General features: G+C 42.4%; 1 protein-coding gene across 1 annotated transcript in view; it reads right to left on the bottom strand.

The window, feature by feature from the left end:
* Positions 1 to 21098, bottom strand: part of ARID5B (AT-rich interaction domain 5B) — a 200400-nt gene extending 179302 nt beyond the window's left edge. The window contains exons 1-2 of the mRNA XM_049855651.1: positions 20990 to 21098; positions 20301 to 20555 (exon numbers count right to left, since the gene is read on the bottom strand). Coding sequence (XP_049711608.1) covers positions 20301 to 20555; positions 20990 to 21010 — 276 coding nt within the window. The 5' untranslated portion in view covers positions 21011 to 21098. The remainder of the gene's footprint in view (positions 1 to 20300; positions 20556 to 20989) is intronic.
* Between the last annotated feature and the right edge of the window lie 6271 nt (positions 21099 to 27369).

A 27369-nucleotide genomic window follows, 5' to 3' on the forward strand; every position in this document is an offset into this window, starting at 1 on the left:
GAGGACATTCTCCAGCAACTACAACCGCCTGATTCCAACTCTTTTTGTCACCTCGGGGGGGGGGGGGTTATATACGCCAGAGAATAAAGCCTGAGTTTCCTCAAGGTGAGCTTTCTGATGGCAGAACGGATAATTCGTATCACTTTTTATCCCTTGCAATGTCCTATGCACTGCCAGGTAGACCTTAAAGAATGAACACATGCATGGCACTGGATGGTCTGACAAAAACAGTTGCAGAAGGGAATACAGAAGGATCCATCCCTGTCGCCTTTAACCAAGCATTCACAAACTGAGCTTTATCCAGTGTTGCTGTCAGAAGGGATTTGGTTCTAGCTTTTCTCCAACTCAATTCAATCTGATCCAATTAACTTGTATTGACTATCTCCTCTGTGCCAGGCAATGGGCTGAGTATCAGCCACAGAGAGATAAGGATAAATAAGACACAGGTGCTGCCCTTCAGTAACAGCGCTGGGGGCCTCCTGTTCCTCCCTTGGGAAGTGAAGGATACTTTCTTTCCAGTCCTTTGTCAGGGGGTTCATTCACTCTTTCATTCTCAATGTTCTGAGCACCTGCTATGAGCTATGCTTGGCACTGGATGAGGAGAGGTGGAGAATATGCCTCTGCCTCATGGGACATCCGCCTGGTGGGGGGACAGAGACAGAAAATAAGAAGTCCTTGGCTAAATGTGATTTGCAGAATGCAAGACTGTCGTAAGTTATTCACCTGAGTACCAACTATGTGCCAGGCACTGTGCTAGAGTTATAGTGAGGAACAAAACAGACAAAAAATCTCTGCCCTCCTAAACCCTGCAGTCCTGTGTGTGTGTATGTGTGTGTGTGTGTTCGTGGGCATGTGTGAGTGCACCTATTTCTTGGAGGAGAAGGGAAGGGTCAGAAGGGCCAGATAATAAACAAAATCTGAAACAAAAGAACTAAGAGAGGCAATAATGGGGGGTAAAGGGTAGGACTGGGGATGATTTTAAATCAAATGGTCAGGAAAGGTCTCTCTGCTGAGACCCCAAGGAAGACAAGGGGCCAGGAGGTTAAGGTAGGGAAATGTTATGGAATGAATTTTCTTCCCCCAAAATAAACGTTGTAAATCCTAACCCCTATGCCTGTGATTATAATCCCATTTGGGAATGAGTTTTCTGCTATGTGAATGGGGTAGCATTAATGTTGGGTGTGTCTTCAGTCAATCTCTTACAAGAGATAAATGGAGCAGATTAGGCAAGCAGAGACTGGGGAAGAGAGACGCCAAGCCACATGATGATTGCCCAGGAGCAGAAGCTCAGAAGAGGCAAAGATCTTCCTCCAGAGCTGACAGAGAGAGGAAACCTTCCCCTAGAGCTGACACCCTGAATTCAGACTTCTAGCCTCCTAAACTGTGAGAAAATAAATTTTTGTTTGTTAAAGCCACCCCCTGTGGTATTTCTGTTATAGCAGCACTAGGTAACTAATACAGGGGAGAACACAGTACATTCCAGGCAGAAGGAACACCACCACTGCGACAAAGGTGCTAGCTCAGGAGAGGCATAATAAAAAAAAAAAAAAGAGAGAGAGAAAGTTAAGGAATGTAAAAAGAAAACACACCCATCCAACGTTGATAAAAAAAAAAAAAAGGTGTTGATACATGCTCCTAAATTTGAGTACAGACCCCTTTTCTCCCACTAGATTTAGGATGGAAACCACCCCATAAATCAATTTCTTTTACTAAAAATTAACCAGAATCTATTTAGTGCCACCTTTTCCCCAAACAGGAGTCCCCAGGCGGTATGCAAATGGTTACTGTGCTCAGCTGCTACAGGAAAAGTTGGGCGTTCGAGTCCACCCAGAGGCACTTAGAAAGCCACTGAAAACCCTATCCAGCTCAGATCTACTCTGACACACACATGAGGCCACCATGAGTCAGAGTAGACTCGACAGCGATTTTTTTTTTAATTTCCCCAAACAAGTGCCTACATATGTATATTTTGAGCACTTTGCTGAAAGCCAAGCTACACCCTTCCTGAAAGAGAAATTGATGAGCTTTCCTGTGAAACAGCTAATTTCCACAGGATTTAAAAGATGGAAGGCCAGCTGCTCTCCTGACAGGCATAAGGTTGAAGACCAGCTAGGAGATGCTCATGTTCTGTAGGCGTACTCACTAAAAACACAGCCCGGGATGAGAGCTCCCTCCATCTAGATTCTGAGGCCTCACCTTAGGTTTTGTTTATGTAGGCATACGCCAACTTGACTTAAAAGACACCCCCATCCCAACCACTGAGAATGAAACATGCCTATTTTCTTACGCATCAAGGAGCCTGTTTAATTATACCAGCTACAGGACTCCTCCTTCCCCTTTTTTCTTCAGACTCATCATTATACCAGACACAACGCCCTCTCCAGAAAACTCTCCAAATTCTCTGATTAAGACTCTAGGTTAAAAAAAAAAAAAAAAAAAAGACCCAATATGGCTCTCTGACATACTATAAGACTAACAAATCTTTAAAAGATTAAAGCAATCTGCTGTCTACTATGTATGTCATACATAACTATATGCCCAGAAGCGGGGGGGAGGGGAGAGGGGTGTTTGGGAGGAACCACCTGAGAACAATATGTGTTAACAATAAAAGAGAAAGAAGAAAATCTTTCCACCCTGGTTAGATTAGCTGTACACTAAAGTGATTGGTTCTGTTGCTGACTGCAGTAGACAGGCCTTGTGTAATCTTCTCCCCCTGAGTGTGGGCTGGACATCATGTCTCACTTCTAACAAGTAGAATTAGGCAGAAGTGATGGGATGTCACTTCCAAGATTAGGTTACAAAAAGACTGTGGCTTCTGTCTCACTCGCACGCTTGAGGGAAGTCAGCTGCCATGTTGGGAGCTGTCCTATGGAGAGGCCCACGTGCAAGGAACAGAGGGAGGCCTAGGCCATCAGCCAGCAAGGAGCAGAAGCCCCCTATCAAACAGCCAGTGAGGACCTGAGGCCTACAGCAGCCAGGTGAGTGAGCTTGTAATTAGACCCTCCCCCAGCACAGCTTCCAGATGACTACATACCCAGCTGCACCTTTGAGAGACCCTGAGCCAGAGTCACCCAGCTAAGCCAAGCCCAGATTCCTACCCATAGAAACTGTGCGATAATAAATGTTTGTTGTTTTAAGCCACTCAGTGGGGGTGGCTTGTTACGCAGCAATAAATAACAAATACACCAAGCTCTAACATGGGATACATTTGCACATTTTTGTGTGACAATGAAATAAAGTTTGTGATGCAAGGTGCTTGCTACTAGTTTCAACTATGCCTGGAAATTAGATTAATTTCTGCTAAGAGGTTGACAAGCCAACAGAAAAATGCCTCTTGCAATTGCCTAAATCCTGAAACTACTGCCTAGAAAAGAGACCTTTTCTTTTTTGGGTACCCATAGAAATTTTCAAATATACATACTATTTAACAATGTGCATGCACCTTTCAGGATGGCAGGGGCAGATTAAACATGATTTTACCAAATAAGGCTACCTCACGTATGTTTTATAAACAACTTAGAGCAAAAAGGCCTGATCTTATGCCTCTTTTTATCACTCCCCATAGCACCGTGTACATAAAAAGAAAAAAACTACACTAATAAATATTGGCTGAATGAAGTGGAAAAAAGGTTGCAGTTAGAAGACCTATATTTAGAAGTAGAAACATTATGTTTTTCAAGAGCAGTATTATATCCTTTAAATATGTCCCTGTTGTCTAAGCAACCAAGATGAGCAACTGGGAGACCCAACTCTTGTATTAACTGACTCAGCACATAGTGATGCCCTTAGCTACCAGACAAGAATCCCAAGCCTCATCTCTCTTCTCTCCCTCCCATCCTTTCAAGATTCATCTTTTAAAATCTGTTGGCACAGCTGACCAGTTACAACTCCGCTATCTGTAAGTACAGTCTGCTGGTCTTATAGCCACGCAACCTCCAACCCTCCCTGCCAAGACTAGGTAAGGCTTCTCTTTGCTTAAAAAGAAAGGAAGAAAAAGAAAGAGCAGAAAATAGCCTTTAAAATTTAAGGGAAAAGAAACTTAAGGGAACTGAGATATCTCAATATTCTGACATGCTGAGAATGTTTTCACTCCACTGCATTTGAGGGGTCACTGGAGGAATTTGGGGGGTCAGAAGTGATTTGAACACCTGCTTAGCCATCTATTGAATTACTAATCTAGTAACATCAAAAATGTGGAGTGAGAAACAGGACCGATACTGTAAAGGAAAAAAAAAAAGAGCCCGTTGATAATTTTAGAAGACTGCCATTTATGTGATTTGTACAATTTGCATTAGAATAACATCTTTAGTCTTTTTACTAGAACCTTCTTTTTGCTTGCCCAGATAGTTGGGGATGCATATTTTACAACCCAGTGCATTGTTGCTGAACACACATTGAGTACAAAAAACGATTAGACAGTTATGGAAAATATTCACAAGGAACAGAACGGAACAGACTATTTCACTTAAGATACAGAGAATTCAGTTATTCATAACTCATGTAAACTGGATTCTGGCATAATTTGGTGAGGAGACTGAGTTCTACAGCAGTATTTTCATTTGAATTCTAGTACTCTGATGTGCACAGTGGGATTAAATGGCCCACCGGGCCATCTCCATTTTGAAGACCCTTCTTCTAAGATCCCCCAGCCATTTTGGCTGGGACCCTTTCCCTTTATACCCTTTTGCTGATGCTATATTGCGTTTTAAAGAACCTGGCATTCCATATCTTAAAAGAGGTGGCCTGGAATATAACCTCCATCACCACCCAAAAAGAGAGAGAGGCAAAGGGATGAAATAAATTTTCATGTTAGGGATGTTTTGAAGAATAGGGAATAGGAGACAATTTTTAAAAATGGAGAAAAAGTGAGTATATTTGAAATCTGATTAAATTCACTGCTGTGCACATTCAGCAGACCCACACCAGGTTTCCTGGTGGCTGCATCATGAAAGGCAGGAACCTGGGAAGCACCAGGTTTGAACTTTCTTCAGCAAACTGAGATGGGACATCTGGAACACAGGTTTTGTCTCTTGACTCCATCATTCTCCCATCTCATTTTATTTTGTGGTGGCTGCTGGAAGAAATTCCCTTCAAGGTCCTTTAGACCTAAATGCAACAGAACAGAATGGGCTTGAGGTGTGTACCCTCCACAGAGAGAGGAAACCTTAAACAAGGATCAAGAATGTTGAACCTAAGCTCAAGAACCATCTCTTGGGTCAGATAAAGAACCAGGAAATTTAACCGTCTTTAAATTGATAGTTTTCTTAGTTGTTTTTCACACAATATTAGTAATTCAATGACTCAACCATAAATTACTTATTAATGAGCTATTAAGTGTCTAGCACCATGACAGGCTTCAATGGGGCAATAAAGTTAGGATTTTGTCCCTGACAAAAAAGAGAAGGAATGATAACCAGGATCTGCTAAGACATGTGGCATAAGTCTGGCCATGGTTTACTGCTCTCATTTGAGGTTTGAAGCCCAGCAAGATTAACTCCTTTCACAGATAAGGAAACTGAGACCCCAGAGAGATTAAGCAAATTGCCCAAGATGACACACAGCTATTAACTAAAATAATATTTACACTTGGTTCTACCAGGGTTCAAGACTAATAGTTTATATTCTAAATAGAAAGAAAACACACATGAAATTATTAATCAACAAGATACATCTGCTTAAAAACTTCCAATGGCTTCTCCATTCACTGCCTTTAGATTCAAGTCTAAACTTCTTAAGTTGGCATATTAGGCTTCCTGTGATCTTGCCTCAGTCTACCTTATTTCCTACTAGACCCCTTCTCTCTTACCCAAATCCAGACCAAATCTAGTACTGATATTTCCTTCCTTCTCATTTGCCTATGGCTTTTATATGAGAAAGAAAGCTTGCAGTGTGATGGATCACTTTTATATGGCCTTTCTCATCATGGTCTTGTAACTCCCACCCAAGTGATTGGGTGGGAGTATACAAATCAGTTAATTGTGGCCCACCAAGGGGAGTGGATAGCTTGCTAATAATGCAAATAACATTCATGGCACCCGTGTGGGGGTGGGACCTTGCAAATAAGGTCTATAGAACCCTTAAAAAGGGAATGGTCAGTTTTGCCATCCTGCTAGGCTTAATATGAGCCATTCCAGAGGTGGCACGAGAGGACCACCACCATCAAAGAGGAAGAGGTAGGAAAGGAACAGGTCCTTTGGATCCAGGATCCCTGTGCTGAGATGCTCCTGCAACCAGGAGACAGAAAGAGAGAGAGAGAAAGAGAGCTGTAACACTGAAGACAGCAAGAAGCGGTTGCAGAGAAATGGCAGCAGGAGAGACCGGCAGGAGACTGGCTCGTAGAGTGAGAAAGCTGAGTGCCTTTGGGCCAAGGCTTGCCGGCAGAGTGAGGTGCCTCTGGGCAGTTCTCGACAGAGTGAAAAGAGCTTTATAATAGTTGCCTGAGCAGGGCAGAGGCCGAGGGCCAGAAGGAGGAATGCCTGTGGGCACAGCTGAAAAAAGCCTGTCCTGATGAAAGAACTGTATCCTGAGCGTTCCTGAACCCGAAATGTAACCTGTTACTTCCCCCAATAAACCCCATAATCGTGAGTATTTTTCTTGAGTTCTGTGTGGCCATTGCAATGAATTATCGAATTCGGCAGAGAAGTAGAAAGTGCTATGGGAGGGATGGTTGGTGTCAGAATTGGTAAAAGATGGCAGAAAGAGGAGGTATGTCTGACCTCCACCTCATAGGAATCAGCCTTAGGCTGTTGATTTTGATTCTCTTTCCCCCTCGTGAAGTTAGAGCCGGTCAGATGCCACTCCCATGTCATTTTTACAAAGCTTTACAAATTATAATGGTCAAAGGCCTTGCTCTTTAAAGAGGTTGCAAGAGAGCAGCCTAGGGACCACGTTTGGACAGAAGACCTCTTTTGCTTGGCCCACAGTGTGTTTATAAAAATTGAATTGACCTGCAATCTGAAATCACACAAAAAGCTGGATTTCTGACTTCTCTTGAAAAATGGAAAGATCTGGCAATATCAGATTAACATTCCAACAGCAATGAGCGGTAGGACCTGAGGAACAAAGCTTTAGAGGCATGGCTCAAGTGCATCATCTGCTCTTCAGTTCTCCAAACATCATATTGTCTCCAGACCTGGCTCACTTCACTCATCCATTTTACCTGCCTAGCTAATCCAATGGGCATCTAAGCATGTACCTCTGCTCTAAGGCTCCCTTCTTCCCTAGACAAGTCAGTAGAAGGCTTCATGGAAGAGGTGTCTTTTGAGCAAGACCTTCAAAGATGACATAGCTGCTGTTGTATCGTTTTACTTCCCAGAGAAAAACCCCAGCTAATTTTATTGTCCCTTTTCTTTGGCTCCCCGTTGACTGATACCACTTCTGTTTCCTCTACATATAAGCAGGACAGTACAGATTTCTGCTGTCTGTGTTTTGGAAGCAAGACAGCTTAAGTTTCCATCTGGACTCTGTCATTTACTCAGTGAATGAGCTGGAAACCTCGACAAACAACCTAACCTCTCAGGGTCCCCATCTACAAAATGGGGATGACCCTAGAACCTATCTCATGGTATTACCATTGTGAGGAGTAAATAAAAGGTCACACATATAAAGCTTTTCACACTTAGTTATACTATTATCTTTATTAATATTATTTTTAGACCGGGGATGGCAATTTTTTTCTGTGAAGGACCAAACAGTAAATATCTTAGGCGTTCCACATCATAGAGTCTCTGTTGCAACTACTTACCTCTGCCATTGTAGCAAAAAAGCAGCCAGAGACAATTTGTAAACAAATGGGTGTGACTGGGCTCCAATAAACCTTTATTTACAAAAACAGGCAGTGGGCCAGATAGAGCCTATGGGCTGTGGTTTGCCAACCTCTTTTTTGACCAGCTCAGCAGCCAAGCAGTGCAAATCAACTCTGAAGATGCTACCTAGGTGTCTAGATGATGTCTGGAATAATAGGTGCCTCTAGCAGGCACTGATATCTCTGACAACCTTTTTATTGGATTTGCCAGCCCAGGTCCAGCCTAGAAATCATTCTGTGGGGATGTTACTCCCACCTCCAGGTCTTACCTATAAACCTCTTCCCAATCTTCACCCCAGAATCCCTTTAGACCTCAGCTCAAATATTTCTTTTAAAATGCCTCCCCATATATTCCCAACTAGATCAGGCACCTCTTTCTTAGGTCCCTGAATTTTCCCTTCATCACACTGATGGCACCCAAAATCATCCATTTACTGGGATAGCTTGATCAGTCATACATGTGCACCCCCACAACTGTAAGGTCCATGAAGCAGGGACCCGCCTGGTTTTCCACCTGTCTCTCTGGGGCCTGGCACTGGGCTTGCTCACAGAAGGCCCTTAGGAGGTGCTCAGGCCGAGACTCCTGTACCTCTCCTGGGAATATGTGAAAGGCACTCTGTGTCTACTGTGGGCTTGTGGAATTTAAAAGCTCTTGTAGCATTTTATTACGCAAGTACGTAGTATTATTATTGAGTTACCTGCGTATGAGTCAATCGCCACTTTGCTTACAGCTTCCTAGAGAGCAGGACAGAAGCCTTCAAAAACCATGCTGAATAAATGAAGGAATAAAGGAAATAATATTCAGAAAGTGTCAGTTAGAGAATAGGTCAGTATATAAAGAAAGTCCCAAGGCTGGGAGCTCTCAATGTATTGTAAGGTTATAGGGGGACATGAAGATCACTGGTCCTGGCAAAAGTCAGAGAGAAGCTGGGTTTCAATCCTGACTCTGAGTCTTACCTATGTATGATCTCAGGCAAGTTACTTAGCCTTAATCTTAGTTGTATCATCTATAAGATATAGAAATGTCAAAATAGTACCCACCTTAGAGAATTTCTGTGAGAATTAAATTATACATATATATATGCAATATCTGACACATGCCCTTAAGTCAGCTCTGGCTCATGGAGATTTTATGTACAACAGGACAAAATGTTGCCTGATCCTGTACCATCTTTATAATTTTTGGTATGTTTAAGTCCATTATTGTGGCTGTTGTTGTCAATCCATTCATTAAAGGCTTCCTTGTTTCTGCTGATCCTCTGCTTTACCAAACATGATGTCCTTCCTAGCAACTGGCCTTTTCCAATGACATGTCCTGACACATAATAAATACCGAATAAACAGACACTGTTGTGACTTCATTGAAAACATTATGGGTGAAACCTTTGCATATGGTTTCAGAAAAAAAGATAGCTGGGCATTTTCTCTGGGCTGTGGATACATAGGGAGGGGAAGGGAAAGCACTCTAGAAGAAGGAAGTATGCAAATGGCTCTAAGAATAAGATGTATGGGGATGGTTTTCCCTCCATTTTGGATGACTCAATTACGTTGCTTCTTCCTTCTTACTGTAGGAGAGCAGGTAAGCTTTGTGAGAACAGAATTATCTATATACTAGTCAATTTGTTCACTATTATATTCTCAGTGCAGGGAACAGCACCTGACACATAGTAGGCACTCAATAAACAGTTCTGAATGCATAAAGCCATCCATGATGGTGACAGAAAAACCAACTCTGTTTGTCACCAAGTTGGAATATCTTTTAATAGACTAACATAAAATATTCCCATCACAGGACCCTCCTGGCTTCAGGAAAGAATATGAATAAATGATGATGAGGTTGCCCTGGGACCCTGCCTATCAGGCTAAATCCTTGAAATTAGAATAAAGTTTGTACTCTACGCTAGTGATTTTATAAAAGTGATATTCCTTTGTGGTATCACCCAAGATGGGGCAGTGGAATAGACCCACTCCGAGCACATAAAGGAGAAACCCTCACCTACTTTCCTCAGAGCATAACCTCAAGACAGTGCCCCTTCCCCAAAGCAGCAGACCACTGTGACTGAGGGCACTGAGTTCCAGCTCTACTTCTGTTACTCACTAACTCTCAGCATGTGCCCAAGACTTTTCTGGGCCTTAGTTTTTCCACCTGTTAAATAAAAGGCGCTGGACTAATTCTCCTAAATCTCTTTTGTCCTAAGCCTATTAGATGTCTATGGCAAAGTAAATATGAACCTTTTTCTTAGGTAGCCATAGAAAAGTCCTCTTGATCATCATCTTTATCAACAATACCTAGGGACCAAACATGCCCATGCAGATGGCAGAGCCAGGAAAACCAGTTTCCCCTATGGATACACCAACATTCCAGTCAAGAACTACATCAGCAACATTCTCTGTATCTGACCTTCACTGACTCTCAGCAACCTTCATTCCACAACACAAACTTCCGAACAGAAGTTTGCCGAAACTGGGTAGTAGCTGAAGAGAAACAACTAAATCTGGGTCCACCATTTAGGAAAGTCTGAGGACGAGGCAATGATAACGATTGTAATCACTAGTATAATATCTGGCTCATTTGCTTTTTTTCCAGCGGAATCTGATGTGAGCTCAAATCAGATGACAGCAAGAGATTTTTGGACCAAGGGAAAACAGAATTCTGTCAGAATGGTTTCTATCTCTGACATTCCACAGAGAGCTTGGGGCAGGCCTACCGACAAGGAACTGGAAAGAACTTGGCCTGCTGCTTCTGTACCATGCAAGGCCTCCCTTATTAAAAAAAAAAAAAAAAACCATTGCCATCTAGTCAATTCTGACTCATAGCAAACCTACAAGACAGAGTAGAACTGCCCCATAGGATTTCCAAGGAGCCATAGCTCTTAACTACTGCACCACCAGGGCCCTCTCTCTCTCTCCCGCCCTCCCGCCTTCTCTCTATACACACACATGCACACACACACACCCCCCCTGGTGGTGCAATGATTGAGCACTGGGCTGCTAACTGAAAGGCTGGTGGTTTGAACCCACCCAGCAACCCAGCAGCTCCATGAGAGAAAGGCCTGGAGATTTCCTATAAAGATTATAGCCTAGAAAAATGCTACAGGCAGTTCTACTCTGCCACATGGGTTCACTATGAGTTGAAATTGACCCAACAGCACCTACCAACAACAAATACATATGTGTGTTTGTGTGTGTGTGTATAGTTATATATATACACACACATATGTATACATATATTTTAAAACATAGTCCTCTCTTAAGAAAAATACACAGAATTAGCAAGTTTAAATTATTCACACTTAGTTCTTTGTCTCTAGTTCTATTATGTTCTTTTGTGCTGGTAAAACAACATGTGCTTTAATTAGCAAATATCTGTAAATAATTTACTTGCCTTTCAAATACAACAGAACAATGGGGTCAATTTTCACATACATTTACCCAGCATGTATCCTGGATCCTAAGCCACGCTCTCCCATTGTTCAATAACTACAGCAAGCTGTCCAAATCTTGCTGCCCTCCTTGGCTGAGGGTGGGAGGAGGGGGCTAGAAACCCATGTTCTAGTAGCAACATCTCGCTTTGCAAGACCCGAGAAGGCAAGTACATGTAGTTACCCAGCCCAAGCTAAAACAAATTCTTTTGATCTCTAACCCAAGGAACATGCAAGTGTACCAAGGACGAAGACACTGGAGGTCCGATAGCAGGATGTGGGTGCTCTTCTGACCCCCGCTCTGCACCCCCCCAAAGTGAGCCAAAAAGCAAGGCACAACATATGAGACCTATGAATCACTGAATCCCATCTAGGCTCTTCAGGGTTAAAACTGGGCGCCACGCAGGCAGAGCAAAGAAAGATGTTAAATCAAATGAGAATGACTGCTCCAGGACTCGAGGCACTATTATTTTGAATAAGATTGAAAAGGCCAGAAAAAGCAATTCAAAAACATTTCAATTATGTATTTCCCAGAACTACATCTTTGAGCAACTAATGCAAATGTTACCACCACAATAAAACTTCTTCCCACATAAAAGCATATAAAACAGGTTGAGCAGCATATACTTTATATATCATATGCATATGTTTGACTATTAATAAAAAATTCAAAATCTATGTATGCTTTACTCTCCTGAGCAATACAGTAATTATGATTAAGGGACAAGCAGCACAAAAAGAGCCAATTTATCTTACTCGTGCTCAGGAATACTATTGTGTAACTAAGCAACTAAAGACAAAATATGGTCTAATTAATTCACTCCTATGCTTATTTAAAAGACACAATTAGAACATTTTTATTTTCCAGCCTGCACAGTAGCTCAACATGCTTGAGGGTGTAGAAAGCAAAGCCTATTATTCTCAAAGACAAGAGTTTAATGTTTAGTGCCACTGATCAGGCTTGGAACGCAACTATGGGAAGAGGGGCTGTGTTTCACAGCCTGCTATACTCAGAGTCATGAGAAAGGAAAGGTAGGGCGAAAGACGCTTAGGGGGGCATTAGCCTGACTGACTAGCAACACGTGGCCTCTGGGGCATAAGGATGGAGATAGGCCTCTGAACTTGATGGCCACATGTGTTCGTACAAGGACACACGCCACTGTGCACCTACTTAGACAGCCACCAAGATCCTACCGAAAATTCACATAATTAACCACCCTTCCTAGTCTGCGTGATAAATGTCAAATATCCATCTTCAACGCTGCTAACAGTGCATCTGATTTTAAAAGCTGAATTAATTTACAAAAATGTGTGCTGGAGATTGACGCCATTAGCATGATTCTAAAGCACCGTTTCAATAATAATGATCATCTGCATGTTTGAAATGTCTTGTCAATACTGACGGTTGCAGTCTAGGATGTGAGCAATGCTCCCTGAGGGCCAAAACCTAGGCTCTAATCTCTAGCAAGCCCGTTAGGACCGCTGGGTGACTTGAAAAAAACATCATGGCGCAAGGATTTCTCAAGAAATGCAGGAATCCATGACCACATTTCTGAGAGGCGAATGAGTCCTTAAGCCAACAATTGATACATTTGTTTTAAATTTCTTTAAAAGCCAAGCCAACAGGGAATCACTAGCTACAATATTATTCTGAGTAGAAGATGGCAAATATCCAACTACCTTGGCTATAAAAAAATGACAAGCAAATGCATTTGATTCGAGCAATTATATTCTGGATATTGGTTAAAACTAGACTTTGATAAATGAGTCTGAGTCATGTATCACTAGATGCCACTATGAACAATGGTATGCTTTATTAATAATTAATAATGAAGTATTTACATGTGTGGACTCTTGTACTTCATAAAAATTACATTTCCTTAGTATGTGCCTGACAGTCTAAATGTCAAGAGAGATTTTAATTGCTTACAATTTTGTCCTGCTATCAAGCATGTGGCCTAGTTAAGACCATCAGCCTGAACAACATGCTGGTTTGCATAACCTGTCAACCAGCACAGGTAAAGAGCAACTCTTCTTCCCTGAAGTCTAGTCTTTTCACAGGTTCCCACCCCGAGGCCCTGGCTTTGTATGGGCTGATGCCTGAAGACTGGAAACACACCCAAAGAGATGAAGATGCTGTTTCTAGCATGAACGTTCAGTCCCAAATGTTCATTAATACTTTTGATAAGTGCTTAAACACGTTTTCACATCCTACAGGGCAAAATGACTACGGATTGTAGAGGAGGAATGAAAAGTATGAGATGGGGTGCCAGAGCTGGCCCACATGTGAATGATGGGTCATAGGCCCTCTGCCAGAAAGAAACTGGGCCAAACTTAAAGAAATCAGAGGGTGAGCAAGAAAGAATTTCAATTATGTTGTTCAGTCATTCAATAAATACTTGGTGAATAGCACAGAATACTGTGAAGTACACAGGGGTAAAATACAACCCTCTGCCCCTAGCAACTACTATATGTTAAGAGGTATGTGTGTTGTGGGGGCAGCTGACAAGGCAAAAGAACAGGCCTAACTCTAATATAAGAAACAATGTATAAAGGACATAGAGGTTAAAACCAATCCCTGGACTGTAAGCTCCATGAAGGCAGGAATTCTTGTCTGTCTTTACTGCTGTATCCCCAGTGCCTAGAACAGGCCATGGCACATAGCAGGTGCTCTATCAATATGGGTGGAGTGAATGACAGTTCAAAGATGAAGACAGTACTTTTTAGTTTCCAGAAAGATCATAGAAGGCTACAAATAAATAGCAACCTTAGTTATTCTCAACTTTAAATAAGGAACACAAACAAAGAGTCTGGTAGGTTTTCTGAATACTGACTAGTATTTGTATCTGGGGGTAGATCGTGAGCTCATCTCTATTTCCCCAGTTTCTAGCACATAGTAGGTCTTCAACATTTGAGGAACTGAATAAATTCTCTTTCCAAAATCACGCTGATTATGAGCCTTCCTTGGAATACATACTGCATTTATCATCAGTACAATTTACCAACATGTTATACAGAGTTTTACATTGTTTTTTATATTTGTTTAATGAATGTTAACCTGATCTCCCTATCAAGATTGATAAGATTCTTGAGAAAAAGGGCCATATGACTTTGTGTTCTCCTCTGCAACCAGCAGAGTGCTAGCTTAGCACTCAGCAAGCAGTTCTTCATTAACTCAAGATAGACCACATCAATACCGGCTGGAGTGTGACTCTTAACCATACAGAATATAATTTTGTATACCTACCACACCTCCCCAGATTTTAGCATTCTGGACCTAACACTGAAACAAACAGAGATTCATATATGTAAATGTTAATGGCAAAATATCATGGTTAAATTATTTCTTACATTCCTGGATCTTGCCCCAAACCCAAGTAAGAAAGACAAACAGGTACACAGTCACATACCTCATTTTAAATCCACCCCATAGGCCAGAGGTTGGCACTGTAAAGTGCCAGACGGTAAATATTTTCAGCTTTGTGGGCCACATAGTCTGTCACAACTACTCAACACTGCTGTTGTAGCGTGAAACCAGCCACAAACAATACTGTGTGGCTATGTTCCAATAAAATCCTATTTTCAAAAACAGGGGGGTAGGTGGGTCAGATTTGGCCCTCAGGTCCTAGTTTGCAGATTCCTGTCGTAGTTTAATAAATTCCCTTCATATAATTCATTAAGTTCTCACCCTACTCCTAAAGGTCTGCTAGGCAGAGAGAAAAGATATCCCCTCTCTTAGCTTAAGATGATTACTAAAATAAGTAATAATCATTATAACTGGATCCATTACTCACTGAGCTCTCAGGGATAGGTACTATGCTAGTTACCAGGCCCTTTTTATTATTATTTCTAATTTTCTCAATAATCCTGCAAGGTAGAGACCATTAAATCCATTTTACAGATGAAGAAACTGAGGTTCAGAAAAGTTAAAGAAATCATCCAAGGCCAGTGAGGTCACTCAAGAGGTCTCTGCAAACTCTCTAAAAAAAAAATCAGCTCATGGATGCAGACCAGAGACTGAGCAAACAGAGAAAAACAAGGCCAACACAGCACCTCTTTGATTCCGGAATGTGCTGCCTAACCCCGAAGGTGATAGGATCAGGCAATCTTTAAGAAATGCTGCCAATCCAGTTGACAGCATATGTAAGTAGGAAAATGAAAACCCTTAAGAAGCCTTTTATTTTAGTGACACAGGCAAACCCAACATATGGATGAAAGACAGCCTATTTTGAGAGGATCTGCACTGGTCATGGGGCCCTGGTGGCACAGTAATTAAGTGATATGGCTGCTAACTAAAAGGTTGGCAGTTCAAATCCACCAGCTGCTCCTTGGAAACCCCATGGGGCAGGGTCACTATGGGTCGGAATCGACTCTACGGCAACAGGTTTGTTTTTTTTTTTTTTTAATTGGCCATGCGTTCTAGCAAACTAACCTAGGTGCCATGCCACTCTTTCTCTTTAGGAAGATCATGGTAGTGGTCTCTAACTTCAATGAGAACAATATCATTAATACTAATAATAATAATAATATTCAGCCATTATTGAAATACCTAGTATGTGCCAACCTCAACTGTAAGCTCATTTAAACCTTAAAATAATCCTATGAAGTAGGTACTATACTTCCATTTTGCAGATGAGAAATTTGAGGCACGGAGATTTTAAAGCTTGCCTAACATCACACAGCTGGTGCAAGAGTGCTTAAAACGTTTAAAATGCCGAATCCTGGACCCCACCTCCAGAGATTCTGATTGAGTTGATTCCAACAGGGCCCCCAGAATCTGCATCTTTAACAAATGTCTCAGTGATGCTGGTGATGGCCAAACCACTTTTAGAAATCCTGGATGCATGTTAATAGAGCCCATAACACCCCAAGTATGCTTGATCTTGACCCCCTGACATCATTACCTTAACCGTATCAACAGTTGCAAACCTCGTAGAACCCAAGTCATGGCTGGTGCTGCTGAAATCCAAGCTAACACATCTACCTATTTTAAGAGAGTATAGAGTATACTGCCAATAAATTAAGCACTTGGCAATTTTAAATTGAATGTCATCAGAAGTTTCCCAGTAACAGAACCAATTACCCACCTACTTTGCCTTTTTCTCCTCTAAAGAGCTACTAGCTGAATGTGGCAATTGTGGGCAATTACTGAAGAGCTTAACTTCTTGTGCATGCCCCGGCTATTCACTTCCATGGTAATTTAAGACAGTTATCATGATTAGGGCCAGTAACCTTCACACAGACATAAAAGTTATTAAGTTTTGTCATTGTTTATAAAGTTGAGACTATCTAGAACAAAAGGCACCATAATCATAACTTCTTTCTATTTATGTAAGCACTTTAAAGTTTACAGAGCACTTTGGTCATATAGTGCCTCTGGATCTTCACAGTAATCCACCAAAACCCACCCACAGATGGCCTTAATATATAGCTCCCATTTTGCAGCTGAAGAAACTGAGACTCAAAGTGTTTAAGACTCAAGGTCAAACAATAGTAAGTTGCAGAATCAAAATGTGACTCTTTCTGGAATGCTTTTTTCCTCAATACCACTCTGCCAGCACTGGAAGTAAATGGAGCCTGCAATGCATATAAGTAAACAAAACACCATAATTATTAGAACTAATAATAAATTATTAATGATTATTAATAAGAGTATTTAAAATATAACTTGTTATATTTCACTGTTTAGAAATAGCCGAACTTTACAAAATAAGAATGGTTCTGATACGTAAATATCTGGTGATCTTTGGCACAGTTGACTGACTAGTCACAGTTCTAAAATGTACAAGGGACTGCCCACGTTATCACACGCTTCAAGAATATGATGCTTTCGGGCTTCAGTTTTAAGTATAGGTTTTAATGGAAAACACACACACACAAATTTAAGCTTGAGGAGGTCTCGGTTCTAGCCTGGTGACCTTTGACAAGCCACATAACCTCTGCAAGCCTATGTATCCATCTGTAAAATGGGTGTATGAAGTCCTGCCTTACCCAGCCTCATACAATTGTTGCAAGGATCAATGAGAAAATATTCCCCCAAAAAGCCCTCTGAAAGCCACAGCAAACCACCCAGGGATGCTATTTTTCATCTCACACAATTATCAATTTCCTGCTTTTAGAACTGACATCTTTACATTTCAAGAAATCATGAAAAGACAGAACGATTCCCTTAAACCAAAAAAGCATTGTGAGTCCTGGCTGTCCTTTTGAAATGGATGCTGATGTTAGCTCAACCAAGAAATTATTAACCTCCATTGGGTTACTTAAAATAAACTGTACTGGCTGATTAAATGTGCTGAACATTTTCTCCAAATAACAGTGCATATCACCAACAAACCCTTCTCTTTCAGCTGCACATTGCAAACGGCAGATGCATCATTCAAAACTATTTAAAATCAATAATAAAAATCATTCCAATGTATATAAACAAGTTAATGGAGTAAGTGAAAACAAAGCAAATTTCTTAATGAGAAGGCCCTGTTGCCCCCTCTAGGTGCCGGCAGTAAATGCTGGATTCTGTAGCCTCTCTCTCTAGAGGGGACTGCCTCTGCTATTCAGCTAATGAATGACTAACTTAGGCCAGGGGGGAAATGACATCACCAGGGTGGAAAAACGATCTGCATTGGGAAACTTTCTACCTGCTTTACATTTGTCATAATTATTTTGCACAATGCAGCCTGAATTTGCATAATTTTGAGGCGTGTCATTATCTCAATTGAAAATTGTTTTAATATGGCTGAATAATTCACAATGACATCAGCCAAAGTCCTAATGAAATATACAAGTATAATCATACAGCTAATTACCAGCCGTTAGCATTAAAAAACAAATCATGCATAATATTAGACGATGTATATGCAGCTGAGGGTTATAAATAGAACCATCTCCCTCTGCAAACCCCCAAGAGTTTACTTTTAAATGGCAAGATTAATTTTCTCAGGTATGGCTCACATAGCAGTGACGAAATGCACCGATCATTACAATGGTTCGCTTTCCATTCCCCATAATGAACAATTAAAAAGAAATCGTGTATTTAAAAATATATCTATTCACTACCAGCAGTTCTAGCAGATGCAACCTTCGGCCCACATAGTTTTTATTCTTAAGTCAGAATTCACTATTTCATTATACCACCAGAAATTAAAACTGGATTAAGTGGGGTCAACTCGGGGTCTTTAAAAAAAAAATTCCAATTTCATTTCTAAAAAAAAAAAAAAAATGTGACCACAAAATATCTCATAAAACACTAAATAATTTCCTCCTGGGTTTAGTCAGAAGTCCATTAGGCACCAGCTTTTTTTTTTGGATATTTAATCCTTCCCTTTTCCAGATCACAGGCCATGTTGAAGTAATAAATTTGAAAAGCAAATAAGAAATCGGGGGGCGGGGAGGAGGGGGAGAAAGACAGCTGCGCAAGAAAGTTGGGTCGGGGGGAGGGGGCTGAGCGAGACCTTGGGAGGGGGAAAGAGCTCAACCTGTTGGTAGGTTGCAGGATTTTTCACAGTATTTCCAAACAACACCTTTGTAAAATTGCAGGCGGATGTCGGGAAACAGGAACGTTTAAAATCTAAAGCTGATGGGGGGGGAGGGAGGGAGAAGGGAGGAGGGGGAAGGAGGGGGGAGGGTGCTGTTCTAGGGGGAGGGTGGGGCTTATTTCCGAAGAGGCAGATTCGAGGGCGAACGTTCTGACGAACTCCAGTAATTAACCGGCAAAGACCACTGATGGGTAATTCGATCCTGGGGAGAGGGAGCGGACTGGCGATGCCAAAAGTACAATCAACTTCATCAGACCAAGGAATTTGGGAAGGGCTGGCAGCTCAGAACCCCGGCATGAGTTAAACGGAGAAGCCTTCATTTAACAAGATCCTTACACCTACCTCGAAAGCTCGGGAACCTGGCACAGAGCTAGCTGCCCTCCAAAGTCTCAGTTTGATTACCCTGCTCTCGCTCTGGCAACACAAAGCCTTGCCAGGAGGCCGTGTGCCCTCCCTCCCCGCTGCGCCGTGGACACAAGCGCCCCAAAATAGTTCCCCCAGTAGGTACCACGGCGCTGAGGTCGGTCAGCTGACGAGGGGAGCCCGCAGAACTGCGGTCACACATGAAATGACAGAGCCGGAGGGAGGCGGCCGCCCCGGCGCCCGGTGACAGCGGGCTCACCTCGGGCGTCCTCCCGGGAGCGCGGCGAGCGCCCCCGCGGCCGCCCAGAAACGTGCCGAGGGAGACTCGGTCCCTCCCCGCCTCCCGGAGCGCCGTCTGGGCACGGCAAACGCCGGACCTGCAGGGCCAGTGGGCGAGCACACACCCCTCTGCCCTCCCCTCCCCCGCCTCCGTCCCACACACCCCCAAATATCGTGCTGGAAGGCGTCCACTTGGCGTGGAGTAATTTAAAACTAGAACATCAAATGGCTTGGGGTGGGGAGGAGGGGGCGAGAGATAGTTGTTAATGCTTAACGTGTTTGTGCCGGTTACACGACCGCTTTGAAATCCGCCCGGGCAGATCTGCAAGTTATTTGAATGTATTATTCCAGTACCTGTCATTTATCACTTTATTCAACACGTCTTTGCCAACTCAATAGCTTTTGATCTCACTCTGCCTCCATTTCGTAATTTCCGCCCTTAAACATATCAAATACTTAAAAAAAAAAAAAAACCTGAACAATATCGAAACCCACCGAAAGAAATCCACCCAGCCCCGACCGAGCCAGACACGAAGGTAAATTTTCAAAAGACAAAAAATATTTTAAAAAGCATGTGATGTTCAAGCAGCATTGGGAGAGCGAACGATCTGACACACACACACATACACACACAGATCCTTGAACAAAACCCTTCTCGAACAAGTTATTTGATCTTGACTAAAATCAGCAGTTGGATCCTCTTTGTAAAGCTGACAGCCAAACTCTGACAATGGCAAAATACTCGAGCCCCAGCTAGTGGCGCTACCCCTTTAAAAAAGGAGTCGATCTTGCTCGCCTGCTGAAGTGAATACAGTATTTCAAGCTTGCCCTGTAATAAGCATTACTAGGGGGGAAAAAATAATAAGGAAAGAAGAGAGGTAGAGATAGGTTTACCACCTCGCCATGGTCGCTATTTCTGCCCTGGGGAGTGTCTTCTGGGAGGAAATAAAGTTTAGAGCTGGATAAAAGTTGCCGGCTGGTCCTCTCTTCCCACAACAGCTGGAGCTCCGCTATGCAAATCGGATCCTTTGGCGTACATCTTACAAAGAAAAAGTCGCCAAGGGACAAAATTCTTGGTTTGCCTTCAAGGTGGAATTGAAAAGCCTTGTAGAAAATGTAAGGTCCGTGCAAGCCACACGGTGAGCCGACCCACTGCAGGGGGAAAAAAAAGGCACCAAATAAATAATGTAGCCATCAGAGCACATACATCTATTCCCAGACACATTTACACTCAGACATCCACACTCTTAATACAGACGAGCCCAGATATAACGCTGGGTGGAAAAATAATAGAGCCCACCAATTTTCTGCCTCCCTTAAAAAAAAAAAAAAGAAAAACTCCAGGGTCCCCCACCGCCACCCTTCCCCATCTCCCCATTTGAGGCGGTAAAATTACATTATGTATGTATGATCAGTGCAGGGATTTTTTTTTTAAACAATAAAAATGATTTGGGGAGATGCAGAGGGTAAAAGTTTGGTGAAAAGTTTGTGGGGGGTGTGGGTGGGTGCAGAGGTGTGGGTGAGCTGGGGGGGCTGGGGGGTGCCGGGGGGTGCCGGGATCGGAGGAGCGGAGGAGAGCGAAATACCTGGAGTGAGTTGGGCTCCATCTCGACGTTCTGAATTGATTGAACTCAACATTCTCTCCAAACTTGTTGGCTTGAATGGATTGCATCAGGTCCTGGCAGGGAAAAACATTTTCTGCCTTCAGCCGGCGTAATGTCTCAATATAAAACTAAGCTCTTGCCTCCCCTTCGGTACCAAAATGATTGAAAATATGTCCTAATATTTCTCTGACGACTCAATTTTCAGCTCCTGTTACAACTGTGTGGGTTTCCTTCCAAATGTGGGTTGATCAAATTCATAATCGGGAGGAAGACTTCAACCCATCTCGGCGGGAAGCGGATGGATCAAGGCAAAAAACATATAGGAATATTTGTAAAAATAAATTCCACCCTAGAACTATGTGAAGATGCGATCTCCCTCTTCCCAACTGCCCGAGTGTAGAGGTGCAGCCTAATAAGATTTTTGGAGGAGCCGAGGGCTAGCGAACTCTGCTGTGCATCTGACAGGACCTGCTTGTATATGTCTAATATAAAGAACATTTCCTGCAGAGATTCCGGGGCGCTGCTCCTCTTTCTAATGTTCCTTAGCAGATTTGCTGTTATTAGACATGTAGATTTGTTTGATAGTTAAATTACGTTTCCTCACTGCCATGTTTTCGAGAACTAATCTGTTAAATTATCTTTTGATGCCTATTTACATGGAAGGGAAAAGTGGGTTATCGATTATATAAACATATAAATATTAATGCATTTGTTCGCTTCGCAAAAAAAAATACTCAGCAAAAAAAAAAAGGAACAGAAAGACAAGTGAGCAGTGCACACACATCTCAGGATTTTGCAAACAATATTGAACGGACAGCGACTGCATTTAGGTACTGGAACAATAAACGATGCATGATAAATCAATAAATGCGAGCAGCGAGTCTGCTTGGAATACGAATTCAGGCTCCCGGTTCTGCGTGTGCATTCTTTAATTTTGAAGTATATACACTAGTACGTGTTTACAATGCTGATGGACGCCAAGGGCGCTCTCAAATGATAATGTGTTTATATAACCCAGCGCTACAGGAATAATATGCCGACTCCTGCCCCACCCCCACCCCCTCCCCCGCCAAAAAAGGGAGGGGAGCTTCCTCAATAATAGTTTGAAACTGAAAAAATCCATTTGCAAACTAGTTAAATATACCCAGAAATTAAGCTGTTGAAAACCGGGGGGCATGAACCGTAAGACAATAAAGGCTTTAAATGTGTATATTTATTGTTCTGGAGCCCTGGAGCATTGCGAGGTTTGCATGCACTGCTATTATGCAAACGCAGAGAAACTTAAGAACGACAGAACAAGGAACAGGCAAAGACTGCAAAGCCCTCGCTCGCTCCGACCCAGCTGCCGGTCCTCCGCCAGGCTAGATTGCATTTTCGCAGTGTTGATGTAAAATGGTGTACTCGCTTCCCCCACGCTCCCCCACCCCCTTCGCCGCTCTCCTCCCACTTCTTCCAGTACTCCCCCCACCCTCCCCCCACCCCCGGATTTTATTATGTTGGCACCAATCTTTCCAAAGTGGGTCTGGCATGCTAAAAAAGTAAACATGTAATATATGGGGAATAAGGTCTGTATAGTATGACAGTTGAAACTTGATCTGTGATAAAATTACAGGATGTTGAAATTACTAGTAAGCTATTTTTAACGCTTTCGCAACGTTTCACCTCTAGTCACAGCATCTAGTTGAAACAGGATTACTTTAATGAAAATTATATTCACATGGCTGAAGTTAATACACCCGGCAGAGCACAAATGCCTCATATTCAGTGACTTGAGGTGGAAAGACCCTCTGTGTGTATTTTTATGCCTTTTCATAACGTCTGCGTCCGCTGCAGTAAGAATTAGGGCACTTAAACATTATCTAAACCACATTTTTGATTCAGAACATGGGGAAGTAATAAAAGGCAAGATCTATCTCGTTTCTTTACACACAGAGATAAACGAAAGAAAATGGCAGATCCTCCAATTACAATAAGTAATAAAAGCCCATGCCAGAAAGCCGGTATCGTGAAAGCTGTCGAAAACTATTTTAATAATTTAAAGTAATATCACAACTCTGCACCACTGAGGAAGACAATGTAACAATTCGCAGTCTCCCGTCTTTTTGCATTAGCCAAATTATGACTTGCACATCACTCTTTAATTATCTTCCTTGAAATTTCATCTGATCTTCCTATTTTATAAACATGGGTTACAAAGAGAAATTACAGCTCTCTCGCTCTTTTTAACTTTATGATGCATACTGCAGACGTTTGATTAGAATAACCTATTTTGTTCATTTTTCTTACATATGAATGGACTTGACTGAAGGGCACTTTAACATTTTTTCCTTAAAACATGAGCGGTGCCTGAGGCTCTGTCTCTGTCCTGTTAGCGTAAATATATACACTCAGTTCAAGAAATCCTATATTAAAAAACTTAAGTTGCAATATTTTGACAAGATCATATTTGAGATCGACTCTGAGTCAGTTTCCTGTATGACCAATGCAGCAGCATTTATGCAGGAAACCTCAACAGAATGCCTGAGGGTATCCCTGGATTGTATATTAAATCTCTCTCTTAAAAAATACACAGCTCTTTATAGCATCTAAGCAACTTCTGCTGTCTTTGGTGCCTTAAGTCTTTAAGTGTCTGTAAGGGACTTGATCTGATTAGAAACCCTGTTTCTATGCGTCTTCAAGTTAGGTGCTGAACTAGGCTGGATGCTGCGTGATCTCTTCTCGTAAATTCACCGATAAGGTTTTTGAGATGTTAACAATTGCAGGGATCTAGATCTGAATATCTGCAGTCTTTTAATCAGATGAATGCTAAATTTCAAAACTGAATCAAGGGTTATCTTCCCTTTCTTTTTACATCACCACCACCACCCCCATGACCATAATAAATCTAATAAATCAAAACCCCCGTCCAATCCTCTGAATGGCTTTTAAAATTACAGATCACAATGGTGTGTGTTTACCAAAAAAGAAAAAAACCCTCTATTTTACCTCTTCTTTAATGTGATTCGTGGTAGGCACCTGTAAATTATCTGTGTAGCAAATATCCATACAAAGAAAGTTTCAATTAAGATAAGGAGATTGTATTCAAACAGTTCTTTGAAGTAATGTAGTTAATAGCCTGTTTGATTTCTGCTTGTGAGAGAGTAATAACGTGGATTCAAGGCTCCATCAATCACAGAGCAGATGTAAGACTTGAGACACCGACACCCAAGGGAATAGAGGCAAACTCCTGCAGTGCAGGGTCCCTGGGCTAATGTAAAGTAAATACTCATAAACAGATTGAATGTTGTAAGAAGACAATCCATTCAGGACAGTTATAATCATGAAAGCAACTGCTTTATTTATTTATTTAAAAAAAAAAAGCTTATAACTGGAACTTGCTGTATAGAAGAGGATTGGGGAGGGGAAGCAGTGTATGTTTATATGACCCACTATTTCTGGGCTGTTTCTTGTACTGAAACACGGAAAATTATACTCACACGTCTATATTCCTGCTGCTTTGCTAGCCAAAAATCTAACTCTCTGTTTTAAGCTATCTGGTTTACTTAAAAGGTAAAAAATGTAAAAGTCATCCTCATCCCTCAAGGGGGTGGGGAGGCCGTAGACACAGTATTCAGTGTCTGTGAATCGTTTCATAAAGGGTCAGGCGGATTAAGTTAGTTGCAAAAACCAGCAGTGACATAATTAGGTAGCTTGGACTATAGTAAACAGAATCATAATAAAACAAAATGAAATAAAAAGTACAGTTTTAAAAAAGAGGGTGGTCATTTCGAAAATGCACACCTCTCTGCTCACTCTTAGGCCTTCCCCTTCCCCAAATTGCAAAAGACAACTGAAGCATTTTTGACCTTGGCTACAATAATACCTTATGTTTTAGCACTTTAGTCAGCATTTTATCTACTAATTGCTACACACTACCGCATGTGGCTCGAATCTGCCACTGCAGCTTTCTTTTATTGGTGAGCAATTGCTTGATAAAGACTGGGAATTCAACCTGGCTGTTTCCTTGCTTGAGGGAACCGTTGTGGCGCAGTGGTTAAGAGCTTGGCTGCTAACCTAAAAGTCAGCGGTTCGAACCCACCCTCCGCTCTGTGGGAGAAATATGTGGCAATCTGCTTCCGTAAAGATTTATAGCCTTGGAAACCCTGTGGGGCAGTTCTGCCCTGTCCTGCAGGGTCGCCTTGGAAACGCTGTGGGGCAGTTCTGCCCTGTCCTGTAGGGTCGCTATCACTTGATGACGATGGTTCGTGTGTGTATTTGTTTCCTTGCTTGTTCTCCCTCATGCCCCAGGTAGAAGCTACTAATTTTTCCAGAAAATACCGCAAGGATCAGAACAGGGACGGTATATGGTCCCTAATCTTCTTCCACCGGTTAAGCCCGGGTCGCTTAGGCGATCGGGGAGCCAAAAGAGGGAAGGGAGGGAGGGGACGAAACGCTGGGGGTAGAGGGGGAGTCCGGGACTGTCGGTGGATTTTATGCCAGGTGATTCTGCACATTGGCCCCTTGGCTAGTCCACAGCCGATTGAAAGTCCGTGGGCTTCCGCGCTGCCCACCTGGGGACCTCGGGTTAGGGGCTCTCCTCCTTCTCATTTGGCCAAGAAGTGGGGTGCGAAGGGGCGGTCCTGGAGTCTGCAGATTCATTCGTGAACTGGCTTTCTAGGGTTAGCCACCGTCGGGTTCCCTCCTCCTCCAAGCCTGGCGCCATCACAGGGAGGCGGGTGGGTGGCGTTTTTAATAAGGCGGCCTCCAGCAGACCCAGCTCACCAACTCCTAGAGCAACAAGTCTATTGGTTTGAAAGAGGATAAACCGGGTTATACGGGTCATTGCTTTCCAGGAGACCTCTAGTGGTCAAAGGTTGAGCTACATCTTAAATTTAGGGCTCTTATTCGTTTATTCGTTGTCTAAGGAACCCTGTTAGCGCAGTGGTGAAGCGCTGGGCAGCTAGCCAGTGCGAACCACCAGTCGCTCAGCAGGAGAAAGATGTGGCAGTCTGCTTCCGTTAAGATTTACAGCCTTGGAAACCCCATGGGGCAGTTTTCCTCTGACCTCCAGGGTCGCTATGAGTCAGAATCAACTGGACTGCAGTGGGTTTGGTTTCCTGGGTTATTTGTCTCCAGTCTCTCGGGCTGAGTTAGAGGCGGGGCTCCAGCTCAGGTTCTAAAGGCTGGCAGCTTCAGAGGGACATGGATGGGAACATATTTCTCAGGGACTTGGAGCCAGAGCCAAAGAGGCGCAGGGAACTAGGATCAAGGGTTCCCCTGGGAAAGATGATGCTCTTTGTGGGCCCTGGGGCCCCCAAGTTCCTCTGGTCTCATACAGATAGACTTCTTGTCTTGATTTTTCTCCAGGGTCTGAGATTAATCAAGTATTCTCAGGGAAGTTGGATTAAATGTGCCCAAGCCATTTCCAGTACAATAGCAATGCTGAATCTGTTTAGTTTTCCTCATTTGTTTGTAAATTAAAGCCGAGTCCCACTCTCTTACCCCCATCACAAATACACCCAAACACCTCTTAATTTTAAACAATTCATTGCCTTCCAGTGCCCTTGACATTTATGGGTTATTTAGTTTAGAAATAACTAAGCTTCCTTTTCTTCTTGTTTTTTTCAAATTGCCTGCACCAGAGTGGTATATAGGACTTTTGACTAAATTGTGACCTTGTCCCTTTATCCAGAATGCCACACCATTTCATCTCAGATGGCAGGTGCTGGAAGAAAGGGTAATGGTGACTCACAGGGTCCTTGTTCTTCAGATTCATTTGTGATCCACATATTAATAAAGTATTTGATCACACTGCCCCCCAACATGGCATTTAAGAGGTTGTTGGGAATAACTATCTTAGATCACATACTAAAAGCAGAGGTCCCAGTCATCTGAGGATATCAAAACCATATTTGATTTTTTTTTAAAACGAAGACGAAAAAAAAAATGTACAGACATTGAGTCTTGGCTCTACTGGGGGACTCATATACTGCCTACTAAAAATTTCTCTGGGTAGTTTCAAGTGGACATTAATGATGCCTTGTATTTGGTGATTTATAACAGAAAATTACTTGACAAGCATTAAGTAACTCATTACTTAGAAGCGGAGTGGGTATGGTAGGTAAATCACTAGACTGAAGTCAAGGGGTCCATTCTACACTGATCTTCTGTGTCTCCATGTATATGGCTATAATTATCTTCAGGACCCAGACCCTCATTCTGGCTTCGTTGGAATTTCTCAGACAATTGTGGCCGAATTATCCAGATTCATCATCTGCACAGTGGCCAGCCTTTGTGCTGCTACATCAACCAAACCCACAGAAGCACCAGCAAGTCCCTTTGCTATGTCAGAGACTGGTTATTTTATGACATGTTATGGCAGG

This window comes from Elephas maximus, chromosome 16 (genome assembly GCF_024166365.1).
Source record: "Elephas maximus indicus isolate mEleMax1 chromosome 16, mEleMax1 primary haplotype, whole genome shotgun sequence".
NCBI lineage: Eukaryota > Metazoa > Chordata > Mammalia > Proboscidea > Elephantidae > Elephas > Elephas maximus.